The following is a 23,282-nucleotide window of genomic DNA, read 5'->3' as shown; positions in this document are numbered from 1 at the left end:
AGATCTCGGACACAACACAGCTGCCTGTGCTGCCCTGGCCTGTCTACAGTGTACTTTAACTGTACCATCACGAAACATTGTGAAACACATCAGATAAATAAGCTGTGCCAATGTTTAAACTCTGGTAGTACAGACAAATGGAAAAGTGATGGAAGCTCAATATAAGGGCAGATCTAGAATCATCGAGATATCGAGATATCCGGAACGGCCACTATGATTCCATCGAGTGCTGAAAATTGAATCTAGTAACTTCTAAATAACAAAGCAATGTTAGGCGTCACTATATGATGATTATGACGATGCAACTTCAAAATGAACATAGCAAAATAAAAAAGTATGTTAATTAAACCCATTTGGTACAAAGCGCCTTAAATTGAACGAAACTGAACCAGAGTAGTAGCGTTAATAGAACCGCCTATTCAGCAATAATATCCACAAACAAAATCGACATTAACGCATCACCATTTGTTTATTAGGCAAAGGTATTTCGCTACATGTTTCGACCTGTACAAGATCATCATCATCATCAGGTCAATATATGAGAATTCGATCTTAGTCCTTGAATTGTGTTTTAATATGATCCATATTATTAAAATATATTTTATTTTGATAGAGAATACTACCTTTTAGATAAGTATGATCTAATAAAGACACACTAAAATACTGTAATAATACAGTCACTTAATTAAGTTTAAAGTTTTAAGATGTATATATATAGTTTGGATTTAATATTCTTTTTATTGCTAGTGGGGTGGGACTAAATCCCTTGTACTGTGGCCACTTCTGGCCTATTGTACCAGCCCCAGATGATAGGTGAGGGTGATTGTGGAGCAATTGGTGGAATGAAGATTGGCAGGGGAAACCGAAGCACTCGGAGAAAACCTGCCCCAGTGCCACTTTGTCCACCACAAATCCCACTTGACCAGACCCGAGATCGAACCCGGGCCGCCGCCGTGGGAAGCCAGCGACTAACCGCTTGAGCTATGGCGCGGCCCTTGGATTTAATATTAATGCAGTTATTAATGCAGTTTTATCCTGAAAATAAAACTTAATGTTAAAAAATTTTAAATTTTAAACTGACTACTACAATTATGCTTTGATTTACACAGTTGGTCCTAGATAGGCACATAATTAAAATTTTCTGGGGTCGTCAGGTTTTTTTGGTGTGGTCGTAGTTATTAGTTGATAAGTTTCAGGTCCACGCAACATGAGGGGGGGGGAGCTTCTCGGAATCTCTTTAATCGTCGTGTAATTGTCTCCAAAGCGTTTTTTTGTTTGTGAATATTACTGTTGTGTAGACACAACAAGATGCATACCGCAAAGACTGAACAAAGTTAGAATTATCGTCACGTGACTCTAGATTGGGTTTTGGATTGGGACACGATTAATTTACCCCTTATACACTAGACCCGGAACTACAAGCACTTAGAGCGCCACTGTTAAGGTGCGGCCACACAGAGTGCTACGCTATGTTCGCTACGTACGCAACGTACACTGTGTACGCTATGTTCGCTACACCGCGTGGCCACACAGAAAGCTATGTTTGGTACGAAACTGTTCAGTCTTGAATGAGATGTNGACGTTGTCCGGGGGGGGGGGGGGGGAGGCAGCGATGATTCCGACGATGAGCTTTTGCTGTTACTTTCTTTGTGTAAACCTAAAAGGAAGTGGGTGCATGGCGTGAACTTAAGTAGAACCAAGTTTGGTGAATTTCATCATCTGATAAAGCAGTTAGGTGAAGATGAAATTAAATTTAAAGAATATTTCCGAATGGATGGGGTTCATGAAAATATTTTTCTCCACTTATAGACAAAACAACAATGTTTGTACATTGCCTGGTGTATTCAGTTCTCCAGAAATCATGTCCCAGGCATTATCACGCATGTTCTGGTTCCGATATTCTTCTAACCCTTTGTTCCATAAACATGGATACTTCCGTACTTCTTCAATTAATTCCTCCAGTGTCATTTTCATCTAAGCAAATACTGTGCTGAATGATACGTAACACGTGTTGTAATCAGAGTGGGGAAGTACTGAGGCGCGCAGCTGACACCTGGAAGCGACCCCGTGCGCATGCCCGTCCAGCGCGACGTTTTAGAAATATAGCCGAGAATCAAACACTCTGCGACGCAGCTAACATAGCGAACATAGCGTACGTAGCGTACGGAAGTCTGTGGGGCCAGTCACATTGGAAATAAAGGGAGATATTTTTCTGTTCGTATAGGGAACATAGCGTACGTAGCGTGCGTCGCGTATGTAGCACTCTGTGTGGCCGTACCTTTAATCTCCACAATTCCCAAATCACCACAACAACCGATAAGTCTTTTTTTCCAGCCTGTTCTGTATTCACCAGCCGTCCCATGGCAACGGCTTCTAACAGTCAAGATTCTTCAGCTTCACGCGCTCAAGTCCGCTCTTCGCAGACTCCCTTATAGAATTGACATGGTCGCCCCAACTGGCTTCAAGATAGAAGCGTCTCAAAAAAGTAGGACACGTTGAGGTCACTTGCAACAAGGGATAATTTTGACACTTCAGATCCTTTCGCTGCTACGGAACAGAAATCTTCTGTCTTCAGATGCGAGCTGCTTCTGCTGCAGGTTAGAAAAACTTCATTATGGACGTCCTATCATTCGGGATACACTAGAACAAACCATTCATTTTGAAATTGACTGACAATTTCTTATTGACGACAGGTGAAAGTCCAAGCATCATCCAATATAAATTTATGATTAAGCATTAACTCAGCATTCGTTATAAGGTACAACTTATAGAAAAGGTAAAGCTGTCCCTGTAACAGGCCATGGAGGCCCATAGGGTTGTGAGACGTCGAGGCTCCCACATTTTCCAGATAATCTGTTCACAGATGACTGCAAGTAACTATAGAGCTATCNTACCAAGGAAGATGGGATACACACATGATGGCAGATTACTGCTGGAGTTTAAAAAGGGACTGTTCTAAAATACATTCAAGAAAGTCACGAAAAAGAAGCTTCCGTAGTGTTCCGTGACTATAGTTGGTTTGACTGTTATATATAGTCGATGATTTTTTCCTCTATCTTTGTATTTAATATAATAAAATAAAAATATAATTATAATATAGTAATAAAAATTCCATGTTGAGTTTTTTTATTTGATCCACTGATTTAACTTAAAATAGTGTAACGTATATTTCACCAAAATGTTATATCTTAAAAATTAGAGCTCCTAGGCAAAAACTAATGCCATATTTGAATTCAGGGCATCAAATTCATATGAAATCAGCTCCAAATACCCCGGCACCAAAACAGCTGTTGGCCTGTGTTATAGTTCACTACACACGCACTAAGTCTTCTGTCTGCCGCGTCTTGTCTTCGCAACTCTAGGCGTGTGAAATCACTAGGTTAGGTTAGGTTACGTTAAGACAGCAAGATGATTTCATAAGCATCATTTCACTTTATTCTTTCAAAATAAGGAAAGTAGAGTAAAAAGTACAGTTCACTGCCACGCACTAACGCTGTGACATGTAGAACCATGTCTAGGCAACGATTCGGTAAACACATTCCCGCGGCAACGATCAGATAACTTCCGCTGCTGTGCAACGACGCTGTAAATACAACAGTAGAACCAGTGTCGCAAGATGTGTTTTCTGTATGGTTCTATGTGGTCGTTAAGCAGCGGATGTGTTTTCTGTATTGTGGCCCGCCTCGAGACTATGTAAGTAGTACAGAACAGAATCAAATGAGAACGGGAAATGGGCGAGCCCTCGGGAGCCAAGGAAGAAGGGTTCGGCTGTAGATTGACTGTGAGGTACTGTATTTGTTTTTATTGCTAGTGGGGTGGGACTAAGTCTCTTGTACTGCGGCCACTTCTGGCCTATTGTACCAGCCCCAGATGATAGGTAGGGATGATTGTGGAGCAATTGCTAGGCAACGTGTCGGTAAAAAAGTTCCCGCGAAGACAGATTCTTGGTAAACAGTCCGTTGTTAGGTTACACAACAATAGATGAAGATGTGTTGCCTATATCGTCAGGGTCTAGCAGCGGCGAAAAAACGGGGTTATGCAACCCGTTTGTAAGCAACGGCTCGATAAACACTTCCGCGTAATCCGTGACGTCAGCAACAATAGAGACGGTGTTATCCGTGGGGTCTGTGCAGAGTGCTTATAAGACAAGTGAATGCAGTGACCGTTAATTCATAACTGAACTAAACGTTATAAACTGATGGGGCTCGACACCAAGACTTACTGACTGACTGACCGACCATCAGTCGCAATGTTACTTTGACTTTGACAGTTAATTCAAAGGCAGTTACGAGTCAGCCTAAGCTGCAGGAGTGAGTCCAGAAGAATTTTTAGTTCCGAGGTTCCATAATGATTGAAGACGAAATAGCAAGAAGACTCTTAGTGATTTGAAGCTCTAGTTTCTCTATTAATATCCGTTGCCAGGAGACGGCTAGTGAAGACTGGGAATCCTAGTGCGTGTGCAACGGTGATTGGAAAGTGTGTAAATCAGCGATAACGCTGTATTTGAGTGTGATTAAATGAACTTGTAACCAAGGTGCTATTAAATCCAATCACTCCAACTGGAACCCGTTATTATCGTCACGCGTACCACCCTACACGTGACAATACTGCCCTGTCAATTTCTTCATTTCTTTCACTTTTTATATTACAGAGAAGATGTTTCGTCTTAAGGCAACTATTATGACGCCCGTGCTAGTTCCAGTTGACGGTACTTCAGAGTCCGCGACATGTAACGCAGGAGCAGAATTGAGATCACTAAGGAAAGCTCTCTAACATCTCGCCTTCATGAGGAGTAGGATGACTGAACATGTTTCGAGCCGCACTGGCTTCCCGCCAAGAGCAAACAGTTATACCAACACCCACATTCACTGCCTCTTACATAATTACATACCTACAGCTCCGTCCCACACCCTGAAGTTATTCACACAAACTTACAAACATATCTTAATGTTATAAGAATGTGGAGGCTTATAAAAGCTTTAACGTATACAAAAAGGTTCTATAAACTATGATGCCACGATACAGTAAAAAGCTACATGCGAGTACATTATGATAACCCATCTTTGTCAGTCAGCAAATAATGCAGTTATGTATATTTCTCAGGTCCTTATCAGGCTGTGCGGTGACAACAGGGATATAAATAGTTTTACAGCCTCTCTACACCTGCAGCAAGCTGTAAAGTGTTCCTGTACAGGCACGAAAAATGCAGTTCTACACAATGTTGCAGGTCCCTATCAGGCTGTACGGCGACAGCAGGAACCTAAATAGCTTTACAGCCTCTACACCTACAGTAAGCTATAAAATGTTTCTGTACAGCCACGAATGTGCAGTTCTGTACACTGTTGCAGGTTACTACCAGGATGTACGGTGAGAGCAGGAACCTAAATAACTTTACAGCCTCTACATCTACAGTAAGCAATAAAACGTTCCTGTAAAATTNAAGCCATAAAATGTTCCTGTATAGTCACGGAAAGTGCAGTTCTGCACATTGTTGCAGGTCCCTATCAGGCTGTACAGCGACAGCAGGAACCTAAATAGCTTTACAGCCTCTCTACACGTACAGCAAGCTGTAAAGTGTTCCTGTACAGTCACGAAAAGTGCACTTCTGCACACTGTTGCAGGTCCCTATCAGGCTGTACAGCGACAGCAGGAACCTAAATAGCTTTACAGCCTCTCTACACGTACAGCAAGCTGTAAAGTGTTCCTGTACAGTCACGAAAAGTGCACTTCTGCACACTGTTGCAGGTCCCTATCAGGCTGTACAGCGACAGCAGGAACCTAAATAGCTTTACAGCCTCTACATCTACAGTAAGCTATAAAATGTTCCTGTACAGCCACGAATGTGCAGTTCTGTACACTGTTGCAGGTCCCTATCAGGCTGTACAGCGACAGCAGGAACCTAAATAGCTTTACAGCCTCTACATCTACAGTAAGCTATAAAACGTTCCTGTAAAATTTAAAGCTATCCCTGTAACAGGCCGCGGAGACCCATAGGGTTGTGAGACGTAGAGGCTCCCATGTTATCCAGACAGCCGGCTCACAGATGGGCATGAGGTTGTCAGTCTTATTCGTTGACCGTCCTTAACCCCCAGGAAGATTCCTGGTATTCATTTGTGCTAGAAGCTCAGTCGACCCCAAGACCATAGTGCGGCTGGAAGGATTAGGCCAGAAATGTTCCTGTACAGTCATGAGAAGTACAGTTTTGCGCACTTTTGCAGATGCCAAGAATACAAATACTGATTCTTTCCTTGGAACTAAATGCAAGTAAGTACGGTATGATTCACCTGTCTCCCGCTCCCACAGATTCCTGCAAGAGCTAGGGGTAAGCAACCCCTAAAAGAAGAGTTACAGCCTGTTTTCTTTGTGCAGGGGATGACTGGCAAACAGAACAGACAAGTTGCAATCACGTGATTCCGCTGCTTGTAATCCGTAAATAAACTAAACGTCAATTTTTTTTGTCTTAGATGTGATAGTGTTTGGACTGACCAGAAGTTTTCTCAAGTTTCGGAGTAAAATGTTCCTTCCATTTTCATTACGCAAAAAGTAAGCAAATAAGCAAAATTTAAGCATTCAAGGTGCTATACAGTGCAACCAGGATCACAGAACGCATTCTTCATGCTTACTTCTGGGGGAGCCACAGTATTTCCGTGCCACTGACGTGTTTGGCGTTCCTTCTATGTAACCATATTCACCAGAGCCAGTGTGCGTTCATCACTGTCCAATTCTATCAGGGAGCCCTAATTGAACACTTGAATATTTTATTATGTCCGTTACAGTGTACGATTTGGGATTCCGGAGTTTCAGTTCCTGGTACTACACAGTAAGACCTCACTAATTCGGACTAATTGGGAGCAAATAAGCGGAAGTCCGAATTATAGAAATGCTACTGAAGTACTGCAGACCCTTCGTTAAGCAGCGTGTTGATGGACACGGTGGCGCTCGGTTTCTCGGGCCGAGGTGCTCAAGTTACTGCTGTAGCTCCACCAGACGCCAAAGATCGCCGATCTGTGCGTTTGGCGTGCTTCCAGGCCAGAACACACCTGGCATCTCGCAATCCTCGCAATCACGTCACAGTTGAGAGACACGTCTGTCTGTCCGTGGGATGCATGAGACAGCGCTCTGTCAGTAGGAGACAGCAGGAATACTTCTGTTCCAAGGGATCTGGGTTTCGCATGACAAAGTGAGCGGTTTCCTTCTTCCTACTCTTCTACCCTCAGAATGAGGGCGGTGGTGTTCGTCATGGACGAGACCAGTTTTGTACTTGGCTGTGTAAAAGAAATTTAATTGATATTTATTCATTACCTTAACTTTATATGAGTTAGAGCACTACACTCCTCAGATATATTTTGCTTTCCCAAACAGCAGCAAGTGTAGCGGTAGTTCCGAAACATCGTATCTTCTGGGATATAACAGCATGTTCAAAGGTAAAGCTATCCCTGTAACAGGCCGAGAGACCCATAGGGTTGTGAGACGTCGAGGTTCCCACATTTTCTAGACAATCGGCTCACAGATGGCGGTGAGGTTGTCAGTCTTACACGCCGGCCGCCATTTATCTCCAGGAAGATTCATGGTACTCATTTCTGTTAGAGGCTGAGTCTACTCCAAGGCCCTAATGAGGCTGGAAAGATTAGGTCAATTAAAAAATCCAGTATCCTCATCGGGAATGCAAACCGCGACCCTCCGGCTTGTAGCATAGGGCCTCAACCAAGTACGTTACCGAGTGCCCCATAAATCAAATATTTATTTAATTAAAATCTAAAACTTTTATTTAAATTTCTTTTCGTCACGATGAATGCAGGGAAACATGATATCACATGATTATGCAGCTCTGAGTACGCAACAAATGAACAGCGCGGTGCCCACCTTTCTGACCTTCGGTTTTAGGTCAAATTCTAACGCATCTCTTTTTCTTTTTTGTTCTAACTGAATTCCATGAACATACAGTAGCCAGCCCAATTTACATTTGCCGTTTACCTGCTAAAACGAAACTCTTCTTGCAGAAAACACAATGAAGTACAAATATTATGTTTTTGGACACTATCCATCGTCATGTTTGTATTTAAAACACCGCCTTGTTTACATTTCAAAACGTTTCGGAGACTGAGTTCTCTCTCCGTCTTCAGGTAAAACCTACTCAGTTGGGCCCACTCGATAGAGCTTGTCCCTATCTCCGAGTATATACAGAGTGTTCCAGGAGAAAAGCTGACAATAATCTTGAAGGTCATAGTATCGGTCATTCTAAGCAAAAAAGTGTATATGTTCATGTGTTCTATTCCGAGCAGTTTCCGAGGTAGAGCTATTTCACTGTACAGTTCCAAAACTGTTGATAAGAAAGAGACATTACGTGCTGTTTCTAGTACCGGCATTTATTGTTCAAGTGACAAAGTTGGTGCCGTTTGCCCAGTATAATACATTTTCGAAAATGCCACGGTCAGCATCAATGCACTTTGCAACTCGTGTGAGGAGATGGCGTGATCTCGTCTGTGCAGTGAAATTTCTCTATCTCGGCAACCGTTCGGAATAGGACACATGTACATGTATACTTTTTTGCTTAGAATGATCGATACTATAACCTCCCGGAATATTGTGACCTTTTCTCCTGAAACATCCTGTATACAGTGATAACCTCTCATTCTAATAATTAGTTTATGATCACCTTGAACTTTAGACCCAGACAACAGAGGGGGAACAGGGACAACGGTCGTATAATACTTAATTTTAATTTCAAGAAACTTGTATTATCATGTGTCATATCTTCTGAAATGGCTTACAATCTAACCTCTGTTTAATCTGACTTTCATACAGTTAGTCTACCATCTCGCACATTTGCAGTTTCAGTCCTGTACTGATGCTGGTGAGCTGATCACAGTGGCCGGCCGCGCTGCCTAAGGCACGAACTGTCTTCGCTCGCTCGAATGCTGGGATCGTGGTTTCGAATCCCACTCGGGGCATGGATGTCTGTGTGCGCTAATTCTGTGTTTGTGTTGTTCTGCGTGTAGGTAGCGGCCTTGCGGCAGGCTGATCACTCGTCCAGGGTTTCCTACCACTTGTTTAAAAAATACTACGAGATTGAAGAAGAGGCCAGGGCCCAACAAATGGCTGCAGAGCCATTATGACTGAAAATGAATGGAAACTGACACTCGTAAAACATATGATTACGAAACAGGAATGCAGTGATAGTTGCAGAGTAACACGAACAGTGTTAAGATAAACTTCATTAAGCACCGTGGCGTTTTATTAACGCTGTTTCACTTCCTAGCCTTGTACTGTTACCAAATATGTCTTACTTAAGAATTCTGAATGGGTGTTTATCGATACAAATCTTGATCGATATACGAGGATCCATACGATTCGATCGATCATGCCGTTCTCGGACACAAATAATATTCCGAACATTCTATCGCTATCTAGAGGCTGCTAGTCTTTGTTAATTGCAACTGAAGAAACTGCTCATGCACAGATGCGTTAAACCTTAACAAGGTATCAGTGAAAATCCATCTGATCATTTCTACGCAGATTTCTCGTAGATTTGTCGCATTTTCTCTTCAGTAAGTTCATATACCGAGTGACAGTAATCATGTCAGAAGAGTGTGGTAGATATTCAGATGGGAATCGATATCGATAAATCGATATGATAAATATTGAAGAAAAGTACTTAATACTGTCGCGTGTAGCGGTGCATCATTTATAAGACGGGGTTTCGGATTGGATGATTGGATTTACTGACACTTATACATTCAAAGTTCGGGATTATAGGCAACTACAGCGCTATCGCTGATGTACACACTTTACAGTTCCCCGTTACACACGCACTAGGATTCTCAGTCTTCGCTAGTGTCGTATCCTGGCAACGGATTTATAACCATCTGATTGTCACTTCAAGTCATACGCGGAGTCTGCAGCTGCTAATTCCGAACACGCGACTCGGCAGGCTGGCGTCCCGAAACTCGGCTCTTCTCTCCTCTGCTCTATTACATTCTGTCTCGTCTTCTGTCTGTGCCCTTTTATTACCCATCAGCACGGACTACACAGAAATCACGGTCTGTATTTTTCAGGTGGCGGGTTTACTGGTCCGTTGCCTAGCAGTGGACGGTCTATTGGCGAATGCATATGGTTCGCGGTAATGTGTTTACCGAACACATATCACAATAACAATACGGATTGATACTTATTTATTAGATGCATAAAATTGCTCCCTTTTTTTCAATTATAATCACTGAGTAACTGGCTCTCTTTCCGGTACAACAAAACGGGTTATTACAAAAGACAGACGTGTATGTCAAAAACCGTGGCAGTTGTGTGATGAAAGAAATATGAACGGATGTTTTCTTAGTCTGAATTCTATTATTTTAATGACTTAAGAAAGTTTTAATTTTAAGTACCCTACAACTTAAAAGGTATGCATTAATGTTACCATTCCTTTCCCTTCTCGGTCTTGCATGCGGACGTTTTCCAAAAGATCTTTCCTAAAAAATGGGCGTTATTCCTTTTGTAGGCCACCCCAACCACATACCAAAGTCATCGTAGTCTCCCTGATGTGATCATCTACACAAAACTGGATGATTTGCCCATCTCGAGGTGTTTCTTTCCCCTGTAACACCCTGGGTTACTGAAGTGGTCATCTCTTTATTTTCGGAAGCAATTCAGTTAAACACATAACCTCAACCGTCTTTGCGTAAATAACAGGTTACTTAGGCGGCGTCTGTAGCTCCAGGCGCCGCATTGCGCTGATAATGGAGAGACCGACGCACCTCCGCAATGCAAAACACATTGCTCTTATACGCTTCGTAGAGTAAGCGTACAAATTCTGAGTGGGTGAAGATTGTAGAGACATGACGATTTGCACATGCGCAACAGCACAGTAACCTCTGTTATTACTCATGAGAACAGCGAGTGAATGTTGCCGCACGCTATCGCCAACTCGCATTTTATGCGCCTACTGTTAAATTGTAAAGCTATCCCTATATCAGGTGATACGTCGAGGCTCCCACATTTTCTAGACAATCAGCTCACAGGTGGCGATGAGGTTGTAAGTCTTACCCGTCGGTCACCCTTTACCCCCAGGAAGATTCCTGGTACTCATTTCTGTTAGAGGCTGAGTCGACCCCAGGGTCATAGTGTGGCTGGAATGGATAGGTCAAGTGAAAAAAAATCAATGACCTCATCGGGAACCGAACCCGCGACCTTCCGGCCTGTACCATAGTGCCTCAACCAACTACGCAACCGCGACATCTGTTGAGTGTAATGCCAATCTGAAACTGCTATGTTTATTGCCTGCTCGAACTAGGAAACCGGGTAATAACTAACTTTATGGAGCTGAGCCCTTCTTGAGAAGCCACCAGTTGTGCAGCCACTCAGGAACTTCCCAGAATGCTATGGAACCCGAATGTTCATTGCCGTGTTCACAACAGCCCTCCACTGGTTCCTATCGTGAGCCAGATCAATCATGTCCATACCACCCCATCCTACATCTCTAAGATTCATTTTAATATTACCCAACCACCTACGTCTTGGTCTTCCTAGTGGTCTCTTTCCCACCCATATCCTATATGAATTCCTCTTCTCCCCACTCGTGCTACATGCCCTGCCCACCTCATCCTCCTTGACTTGATCATTCTATTTATACTTGCAGAAGGCTACAAGTTAAGAAGCTCCTCATTATGCAGTTTTCTCCAGCCTCCCGTAACTTCATCCCTCTTCAGTGCAAATATTCTCCTCAACACCCTCAGTTTGTGTTCCTCCCTTGATGTCAGGTGAAAGCGTGGAGCCGAGCTGGAAATATGGCGGTAGCACCTGAAGTTCTGCAGACAGCGACGAACAAATCCGGTGCAGCGCGTGTCAGGCGACACAGGACCCGCTTCTGCATAAACTCAGTATGGGGGGAAGCTGTTACAACCGCAGAATCTGATAACATACAAATTGCTCTGGCGTCCCCACCAAGAAAGCAAATTGTACTGAGCGCTATGCCGTCACTGAGCATTGTCACGCTCTGTCGGATTATGTTGGCATTCCATCTGACCGGCGGATGCTGATTACGCCCTTGATACGTTGGCTTCGGATGGATCAAGGGACGAGAGGGAAAAGTTAAAGAATCCTGCCACAGAAAGGTGTGAAGTCGCTGAAAGGCAAATGACGTTTTGTTTCTATATTGCCTCAGTCCAGGCTGAGAACAACAAATCATGTCCTATGCTGCGTAGCTCACGGTACAACGGCACTTGGAAGGTCGTATGCTTGCCCGCCGCCAAGTCTACGCCCTTAATATTTTCTATGTCTGGCTTGGCCGTGTCCTATGTTGCATTCTCGTGACTTTGTATGACTTATGCTTGTCACGTACATAATGCTATTATATGATCGTATGAGTGCGGAAGTTTGAAGGAAATGTGCAAATGGCGGACGGGTGAAGGGATATACCCTGCGATATGCTTGTATCATAAACCATCGGTACTACACATGAGCTGACCTCTTACCTGGTCACGTGGCCGAATACCCGAATGGACATGCTGCGCTTGCGCAGTAGCCAGTCACCACGCACACCAATCAACACCCCGCTCCACCTGCCAACAGAGAAGAGGAAATGAAAGTTAAACAGTTCAGTCTAGTGTGACTGGTGAAGATTATTCTTATTTCAATTATTTATGCCCTTACATGTTTCGGTCTTCAGAGACCATCATCAGAGTGAAAGCTTTACATCAATACAGTAGGAATATAACAATATGTTCTGAACGTTAAAATATATACATATAATATTAATACAGTAATATATAATTGGGTATAAAACCTAAAGCGTTTACAAGTACAGCGGCTTTTCCAATACATTAAAATATTTGTAATTGGTTTGTTAAGATTTTATTGGAATTTATAAACCAAGTCGGTTCGTGTCGTCTTTCTTATTATTTCTCTTGACGGGGGCCGAACGTGTGCCCCCCTGTCGTCTCGAGAAGCGCAGTTCCCGCAGTGCGTAACGGCACGAACTACGAGTACACTGGTTCTAGACTGGAATAAATATTGTGCGTTACTTGTAAACAGACTTATTGTAAGGGCTATCCTGTTGTGTATTTAATCAATATTAGGGTTAATTTCACCGACCACACAACATGTTTTTATTATTGTCACACCACATGTTTCGACCTCAAGAGGTCATCCTCAGGTGTACGAACACAGTTGCGCAATCACATTCGTTTTTCACTTATTTCGATCCTGTATCCTGTTCAGGCCTACGCTCAATAATATATGTCAAGTTCTTCTTATATAATACAAGTTAAAATACTATTCAAATGTTAAAATTTAAAAATTTAAAATTTTTTTCCGTGAATCGAAGTTCAATTTCGATCACTGGTTATACTTTCACATTCACTTGTTTTCTCTGTGTATAGTTCACTTTAACTAGTTATATTATTACCACTGGTTAAAAAGTTCGTGAATTAAAGTTCAACTTATCATATTGGCTGCACTTTCACTTTTGAAGGTCTCGTTGCTCTTCCGCGTCCTCTGATGCTGGATCTGTTACGTTCCTTGTCGAAACATGTGGTGTGACAATAATAAAAACGTGTTGTGGGGTCGGTGAAATTAACCCTAGTATTTATTGTAAGGGTTTTCAGATGTTTTAACAAATCAGTGTACTCCTTAGCATTAGTTACAATATATGATATTTGAAACTATGACATGCAACAGTAGTTCCCATATTATCCTTCTGAAGATGGTCGCCACGCCCGAAACACGTAAAGGATGAAAAATGAAAAACACAAATTTTACCAATCACATTGGACGATTGTTAAAATCCTTATATACAATTATTAGTGTAACGGACCAGGATGAACCAAGTTAAATCTGTCTATCTATATATCTATGTCTGTCTGTCTACCTATCTATAGCTCTACAGTACTTTTGTTGGACCTTGGTCGCTTTTTCAATTTCTTAGTTAGTTAGTTATTTAGAGAGGGTAGGTTTCCCCATGCACCGCGACCAGTTTGATCTACTGTGCTTCCCTCTATGATATTCTACCAGTCTCTTTACCCTACCGATAAATGGTGCGTACCATCAGTCCCGCCGAGCAAGCGAGTTCGGCCACTTGCTTAGCGGTGTCTATAATGTTTCCCCCCCTCTATCAGAGGCCTTAGAGACTATTGTTGGGCGGGAAACGTCCTGGAATTTGGCTCAGTGATCCCCTTTGGGGATATGAGGTTCTTTTACGTGCCGTAAAGTTACGACACGGGACACACAGCTTAAAGTCCCTCCCGGAGGACTTGTTCCCTGAATTTTTCCGCCCTTAAGAATTCGACGACCTCCGCCGGGTATTTGAACCCGCGTACCACGAGTCATGAGGTGGGAACGTTACCTCTAGACTACGGAGGCCGCTTTTCAATTTCTTAATCCTACACAGAGTCGGTAGAACTCCTCGGACTGGGGATCAGCCCGTCGCAAGGTCGCTACCTACACACAGAGCAACACAAACACAGAATAAACGTATACACAGGCATCTATGCCTTGTGTCCGATTTGAACCCACGGTCCCAGCTTTCATGCCTTAGACGGCGCGGCCATTCTCATCGGTAGGTATCTCAGTTGAAGGTTTACTAATTAAGCTGTGAGAGAAGAGAAACAGCATGGAATGACATCTCAGATGTAGAGAATTCTGAAAACGACGCAATCACACTGATATATACTGATTATTTTAAAGAACATTTATTTTACGTGCCGATTATCATTAGTCGTTTTATTTCTTATAGTCTTTGGTCTTCATGACGTAAGCTGTTGGTTTAATGACTGCAGCAGAGATGCAAAGAAAGTATATACGATACTCATCATTGGCTATTTCAGAGTTATGAGTCAGCTGCTTTGATTCGACGTGACGGCCTCCGTGTAGCTCTTCTCGCCTCGTCACACCTCCGCCTCTTCTCACATGTTAAACATTATTATTATTATTATTATTATTATTATTATTATTATTATTATTATTATATTGTCATGTGTCACAGTGACTAAGACGCGGGTTTGGATTGGAAATTGAATTTATTAACACATACAGGTTGTAACTGCAAATAAGTTTTACACTATTGTTGATTTACACGCTACAAATCACTCCACACTAATCTTGTCAGTCTATTTCTACTAGTCTTCACTATACGTTTCCTGGCAACGGATTTATAACACAGGAACTGTACAACTCTCACTAAACTACACACTCCCAATATCGATGTACTACAGCACATGTAACGTCACACTAAGTCTTCTAACTCTTCTTCTGACCACACTGCTGTTCCCTTGAACTTCGGATCTCTATTAATCACTTCTCCAGCTTACGGCTAACTCGTAACTGCTCTAAACTCTCCTGGACTCTTACTTATATAGCCACCGTGCGGACATGCATCGCAGGAAACATATCACGTGATCGCTATCCAGCCAATCTACTGGCGCATACAGCTTCCCTTATTGTTGCGCGTTTGACCGATTTTACAGAGCTATTGCCTGCAAAGCGCCGTTCGATTCAAGAGAGTGGAAAACCAGACGTCGCCGTGAACTCATTGGCACGTGGTGATATTTGGGATATCTCCGATTGGAATCGCCGCCTAGAAGTCGGATGTCATAAATAACGTACTTCCTGATTTTACTCAGATTACCCCGGAAAATGCTGATGTGGCATCTTAAAATAGTACACTAGTTTTTCGTGCGACAACCTTCTGAACTATCATTCAGTTACATGACGTATGCTGTCACCATTTCTGCTCGGTCAGCAAACGTATTTCAGCATATGTGTGCCGCCATTTTCAGGAATTCACGTGGGATATACGGCTACATGTAATTTTATATATATATAACTGACTGTTCACTGTGGCTGCGCGGTCTAAGGCATGAACAGACTTCGCTCACTCTAAAGCTGGCATCCAACCATCCAATATACAGATCCCGTTTTATAAGTTACGCGTACCCCATACATGTGGCATTATTATTGTTATATTTGGTTCCGTCAACACGATTAATCGTATAGATACAACACATAATTTTACTATATATGTTTGTGCCTTTCAGTCATCATCAGTTATGAATACATATTTACAAGACGGAAGCTGGCGGGTTGGATTCACGATTAGGTCATTGGATTGTAGAATTTATCTAATCCTTCCAGCCGCACTGTGGCCCTGGGTTCGACTCTGTCTGTAATAAAAAATTAGTACCTGGAATCTCCCTGGGGGTAGAGCGAGGCCGGCGGGTAAGGCTGGCAACCTCACCGCAATCTATGAGCCAATTGTCTAGACAATGTTGGAGCCTCGGCGTCTCACAACCCCATTGGGCCTCCACGGCCTGTTACAGGGATAGCTTTATGTTTTACCTTTCTTATGCACAGGATAATTCATAATTCCCTCCGGAAACCCCGGCAATAATTTAGAATAAATCTGTACATCAAATTCAGACCTACAAGGGTACTGTGATTCTAAATCACTGTCAGGGTTTCCGGAGGGACATTTGAATACAATTCCGCGCCAAAGTTCCAATGATGTTTCGCCAGTTGATATCTTGGCTAAAATAAGCGGACAGAGAAACTTCAAGAGCAGATATCTGCTTGGGAAATCCCTCCGCTGTACTGTTTTTGCAGTGTTCCAGTTTTACATTGTCATTCGGCAGGAGTTGAGCTCTACAAGTAATCCTAAAGGTGTAAATATACACGTAGAAGGCTTAGTTCTATATATCCAGTCTTGTTTATTTCAGATTGTATTGCTACGGCCTCTTAACCTTTCTTGTCAAACCTCAAAGCACTTTTACTTCAGTGCAAGCTGCAAATATTGCAGACAACAAAAATAGATTTCCATTTAACTTATAGAAAGAAATTGCTATAGCCAAATCATGGCAGGGGACACGCGGTAGCGTAGTTGGTTGAGGCATTATGCTACAAGCCGGAAAGTCTCGTTTTCTATTCCCGAAGAGATGATTGGATTTTTCAATTGACCTAATCCTTCCAGCCGTACTGTGGCCCTGGGGTCGACTCAGCCTCTAACAGAAATGAGTACCGTGAATGTTCCGGAGGGTAAACGGCGACCGGCGTGTAATGCAGACCTCACCGCCATCTGTGAGGCGATTGTCTGGAGAAAATGTTGGAGCCTCGACGTCTCACAACCCTATGGGCCTCCACGGCCTGTTACAGGGATAACTTTACCTTTTTACGTACTACTAAAGAATCAGTATTCCAATATGTAAACACTGGTCAATACAACAGACGAATACAGGTAAATGTAAAAAGGTCAAATATGGGATGATGGCTTAATGAGCCCGAACATGTCGCAAGAAACGATGAACGTGTTTTGGTGATAGAATGAAACAAAGAAATCTCAGATACCAAATGTGAAGCTAAGATATAACACTTCAGGAAAATCCATCCAGCGATTATCTAGTTATTTCATGTTTGAAAATTTTCGCTGTCAAAACACGGTAGGAAGCGCACCGAGAGAGTCGAAAAGAACACATACAAAACAATACGGGAATTCCCCATATAACGTACAAGTATGATGAAAAAGTCTCGACGACAGTCCCACTGCACCCAACTTGCAACCCAATTAAATGGGAGATAACTCGTGTGAACATAACATCATGCCCACCTAGGAAGCAACCAGACCAGAGCGGCCAGTATACCAGCGAAATAACTAATAGATACATGCATGTACTTTGATCTTAATTTCCACCTTAATTTAATGTTCAACTACATGTATAGTAATTTAACTAATTATATTTAGTGCGAACATAAGTGCACTAAAAAGTAGTTGTGTTACCAAGCATAATGTAGTATAGTCATATTAAAAATTTGGATCCATAATAAAAGGAAGTTCAGGAATTGAGCACAAATTATACACCTGATGATAACCAAATAAGTGTCGAAACATGTGTTCTTAAGATTTTAATGTAAATCTATATTTGTATACGTGTATAAGAAACTGTTGCTTGTACTCTTCTCTAAGTATAATTAGAATGATCAAGTTAAGAAGGATGAGGTGCGCAGGGCATGTAGCACGAATGGGGGAGAAGAGGAATGCATGTAGGATATTGGTGGGGCAACCAGAAGGAAGGAGACCACTGGGAAGACCAAGGCGTAGGTGGATGGACAATATTAAAATGGTTCTTAGATATATAGGATGGGATGGTATGGATTGGATTGATATGGATCAGGATACGGACCAGTGGAGGGCTCTTGTGAACATAGTAATGACCCTTCGGGTTCCGTAAAATGCTGAGAAATCCTTCAGTAGCTTCAGCATTGGCTTCTCGAGAAGGGCTCAGCTCGATAAGTAAGTAGGTAATAAGAAACTGTTGTGTCGACGGATATAAAAATACTGAACGAAACAGGGTTCACCCCATTCGGGACAGAGAACAGAATGTCAGCAATACTGCATCCTGCGGCGAGGCTCTGCAGTACAAGCTCATAGTGCTAATGTTTCAGCATTTAGTTCAGTGCATTAGGGAACAGGGTTTATCCGTGTTTACGTAATTAATGCATAAGCGGTGAAGATTTCTTGGACGTGACACAATGTACAAGGTGTCTGGATAAAAGGTATCCAAGATAAAATAATATATCCAATAAGAATTATACACATTTATGTGTTATACCATTACAAAGGGAAACTATCACATTTTTTTTTCTGAGTATATAACATTCTCAATAAATTTCAATGTGGGCTCCCTTGGTAGCACGACAAATATCCAGGCGATATTCGAACTCGTTCTATGTTGATTGTTGTCCCCGAACCGAATGCTTTTCCGTGCAGGAGGCTGACGTCCATTTTGCGTTCTGAAACGACGCTGATAGCCGTAAGAATTTGCAACTCTGCTAGCCACAACACTGTTTGGAAATGTTCCTGCGGTGTTGACATCGTTACTGAGGTCGCCGCAAGTCACCAGCTGGCATATGCGCGTAAGCAGAGTTTTCATTTTCGATGATATAAACCGGATACGTGTATAACAATTAGTTTCCAAGATATAAAATGTTATTTTGTGCACCTTTCTTCCGGACATCCTGTAGATCGTGACAGCAATGCATCACTCTTGTCTTAACTGGCTATGCCGGCTAATAAGTTGCTTCTGTAAACTTGTTTGACCCTAGTATCAATCTATTCCTTAATTGACTCCATCTAACCTCCGTGGGTCAGAAGATCCACTCCTCACACTGAAAGAAACATGACATTTAATGCTTAATATGTGCTCTTTGCCCTATCTATAATCCCGCAATGCTTCATGTTTTCAAGTAATTTAAAGAACAAACCTGTATACATCAAATTAAGTATTCTCTGTTTAAAACAGCTGTGAGGTACGTCATTCCTTAAGTAGGCAATCTTATGGAAGAAAAGCCCTTTGTGTTCACCCAGACATCCACTATGGCAACATTGGTTCCAATGTTTGTAACTTTCTCATGACGTCACTATTTGACGATGATTCGCACCCAGATCTGCTTTAGATAATTATAGGAATTTAAACTTAGGCGTGAAAGGTCAAAATATTCCTGGAACAGGCTGTGGGGGCCCATAGGGTTGTGAGACGTTGAGGCGTTCACAGTCGAGAACAATAAACGCAGCATAACACACAACGAGAAAGACCACAACCCACCAAAACAAACTCATATGCGCATCGAGAGGACCTATGCATTCGAGAACAAGACATGCAGAACTATACGCAACAAGTAAGAACACATCCCACCAACACAAACTCATATCCGCATCGAGAGGACCTACATTCGAGAACAAGACACGCAGTACAACATACAACGAGAGAGAACACAGCCCACCAACTCAAACTCATATACGCATCGAAAGGACCTATGCATTCGAGAACAAGACACGCAGCACTACACGCAACAAGTAAGAACACAGCCTACCAACACAAACTCATATCCGCATCGAGAGGACCTACATTCGAGAACAAGACACGCAGTACAACATACAACGAGAGAGAACACAGCCCACCAACTCAAACTCATATCCGCATCGATAGGACCTACGCATTCGAGAACAAGACACGCAGCACTACACGCAACAAGTAAGAACACAGCCCACCAACACAAACTCATATGCGCATCGAAAGGACCTATGCATTCGAGAACAAGACACGCAGCACTACACGCAACAGGTAAGAACACAGCCCACCAACTCAAACTCATATGCGCATCGAGAGGACTTATTCATTCGAGAACAAGACACGCAGCACAACACACAACGAGAGAGAACACAACCCAGTTATTCAGCGTAAAATTGATTATTGTATTATTAAATTGATTTTAATGATGCTGGTTTGAAAAGAAAGGCAGCGAGAAAAATATTTATGCATTGTAACTCACCATAGAAGTCAGCTGAGTAGGGGAAGAAGCAGAAGGATGTCAGCTTGCCGGCGAAACACTTATTATCACACACACGCCAAATAATTATATATGTAAAGTATGTAATTTGACAAATAAAAATATATGAATCTCTCAATTCTAAACACTACTTCCAACACTAATTAATATTTTGATTTTAAAGATGCAGCACTTTAACACAGCAATTATAAGTTATTGGAAAGTTAAACTTAGTTTTATCACAACTGAGTCTTGAAGGTTTTAGTTAGGCTAGTGAGACTTCTGTTTCTGTTTTTCGTCCGTTAGCTTATTAATTCTGGGATGAATTGAAGTGAGAGCCAAACGGAGACAGTCAGAAAGTTGCAGGCAGTTCCTCTGTTTCGTTTTAGGCACACTTATGGCAGAAAATGCAGTTTCACAAAGATGTGGTGGAAAAACAAAGAAGAAACCACACTGCTATTTCATGTAAATTTGGATATTCATTTTTCATTCTTATCCAGAATTTCGAATTACTCGTAGTATTAAAAGTACTTTCCAGTCCTTTGTCCGATGATAATTCAAATAAGTTGAAGGGTTTCTTCACGGGAAAGGGCTGTCTCTTTGTGTTCAACAGAAGGGTTCACAATCCACATATTTTGCCTCCGGGGATCCTCATGTTCGGGATAATATTTTTCAAACGACAACATCATCTTTAAGTGGGCTGCAATAATATCTGAAACTGAATTCTGTGAATAGAAATCATCTGCTTCCATAATACTGAAACATTTCATTGTTTCCTTCTGCAATCATATTAAGCCAGAGTTTGAGTTTCTTTTTGAATGATTAGACCTTGTTCCACGCATTAAATATTGTTGTATCTGGACTTTGAAGTTTTAAATTCAACTCGTTCATGTAATAAAATATGTCGCTGACATACGCCAGCCTGGGTACCAATTTCTTATCCTGGAAATAATGGGACAGGTTGCTTTTTTTTATCAATTAGAAAGAGCTCGACTTCCTTTCGGAGTTCATATAACCGCTTGAGAACTTTACCGCGGGACAACCAACGAACTTACGAATGGAAAAGATGATTTTGATGATCAGAGCCCATTTCATCGCACAATGCTTTTAACAGTCTTTTATTTAAAGCACCGTTTTTTATATAATTAACTAGCTGTACCAGGCCACGCGTTGCTGTGGCTCAGTCTGGTTAATGGAAAAGAAAGAAAAGAGAAAGCGCACATTTCTAATATGTTTAATTTCACAATGCTTGTGGGTATACAATGTTTTGTTGTTCCATTGTCTGTGCAGATATAGAGATTGTCTGGTTTGCCAAGTCTAGAACACATATAATTGTCCATGTGAGAAGCAATCCGTGTATAGATCTAAACCGCACAGTTCTAAGGATTGGCCCTGAGCTTTGTTGATGGTGATTGCAAACGCCAATCGAATTGGGAATTGCAATCTCTTAAATTGAAATGGCACATCCGTTGGAATCATAGGAACGCGAGGAATGAGGACATCTTCACATTTGAAAGGTCCTGTCAAGATTGTTGCTTCTACGACGTTCCTCAATAACTTCTTTACTGCAAGCCAAGTGCCGTTGCAAAGCTTTGGCTGGTTGATATTTCGCAACATGATAATTGGCACGCCTATTTTCAATTGCAGTACGTGCGGTGGCATCCCTGGCAGATCGAGTGAATTAAAAAATTCTGTTGGATAATTAACCGCTTCATCTGCTTCCACAACAGTGTTGACGGACTTGTATGTGACTGCCTCGCATTGAATGTTAGACTGAAGGATATTGTTAAGTTCGTAAACGTCTTTGTTCTTGGCCGCATGAATAGCTCGTTCACTCAGCCAATCGTGATTCTTATAATGGGTTTGAATATTGGGAAATACTTTTTCAACCAATTCTTCTTTTGACGTCACTAAATTGCAGAAGTTATGAGGCAATGAAATTTGTCCTGAGGTCAGATCAACCGGCACCTGTCCGTTCCCAATTTCCAGCAATTGATGTGAGAATATCTCAGCTGATCGATCGTTTTGCAGCTGGACAAGCATATTTGTAGTTAATTTTAACGTCTTTACGTGTCGCCACAAAGTAGAGTATTTCAGGCAAGCATTTATTTCGTCCGCTGGTGTCGATCGAGGAATTATAGGTAATGCTTGCCTGAAATCTCCTGCAAGCAATATTAATGCGTTCATAGATGGCCTGATGTTTCCACGCAAATCTTGCAATGATCGGTGAAGAGCCTCGAGCGATTTTTTGTGCGCCATTGTGCAATCATCCCGAACAATAAGTTTGCATTTCTGCAATACCTTTCCCATGCCTGATCCTTTGGAAATGTTGCACGTGGAAGTTTCAATGAATTGCATGTTCAATGGCAATGACCTGGTAGCAATGTCGCAGCTATTCCGGACGACGCAAGGGCTAAGGCTATGTCATTTTGGGATCGAATTGTTGCCAGAATCAATCTAATTAGGAACGTTTTACCAGTTCCTCCTGGCGCATCTAAGAAGAAGATTTCTGCAACCCCGTTATTGACAGTTTGCATGATTTGATCGTATATGCCTTTTAGCTCAAGCGTTAGCTTAGGAATATTTGATTGCACATATGACAAAAGAGTGTACATGCCAACATCAGAGTATGAAGATGATGAAGTGGAAAACGTGTATGACACAATTGAAGAAATTCTTCAGGAAGATGGAAGAGGAGACACAAACAGCATCATATTGGGAGACTGGAACAGCATTGTTGGAGATGAACCATATCAGAATATTGTTGGATCACATGGACTAGGAAGACGGAATCACAGAGGTCAAATGCTTATTGACTTTTGTGAACGAAATGGATTGATTGTTACCAACACTTGGTTCAAGAAGCCAAAGAGAAGAATTTACACATGGAAGGCACCTGGGGATTGGAAGAGGCATCAGCTGGACTACATCCTTGTGAAACATCGATTCAGAAACAGTGTGAAGGATGTGAAGAC

At 42.0% G+C, this 23,282-nt stretch overlaps 1 protein-coding gene across 3 annotated transcripts in view; it reads right to left on the bottom strand.

Moving 5' to 3' along the window:
• LOC111868871 overlaps positions 1-23,282 on the bottom strand; it is a 314,970-nt gene that overhangs the window by 247,583 nt on the left and 44,105 nt on the right. For all 3 annotated transcript variants that reach the window (XM_023859916.2, XM_023859917.2, XM_033753210.1), the window contains one exon: positions 12,468-12,554. In XM_023859916.2, the coding sequence (XP_023715684.1) occupies positions 12,468-12,499 (32 nt within the window). In that variant the 5' untranslated portion in view covers positions 12,500-12,554. The remainder of the gene's footprint in view (positions 1-12,467; positions 12,555-23,282) is intronic.

Source organism: Cryptotermes secundus, unplaced genomic scaffold (genome assembly GCF_002891405.2).
Source record: "Cryptotermes secundus unplaced genomic scaffold, Csec_1.0 scaffold547, whole genome shotgun sequence".
NCBI classification, from domain to species: Eukaryota; Metazoa; Arthropoda; class Insecta; order Blattodea; family Kalotermitidae; genus Cryptotermes; species Cryptotermes secundus.
This window is presented reverse-complemented; position numbering and strand designations above follow the sequence as displayed.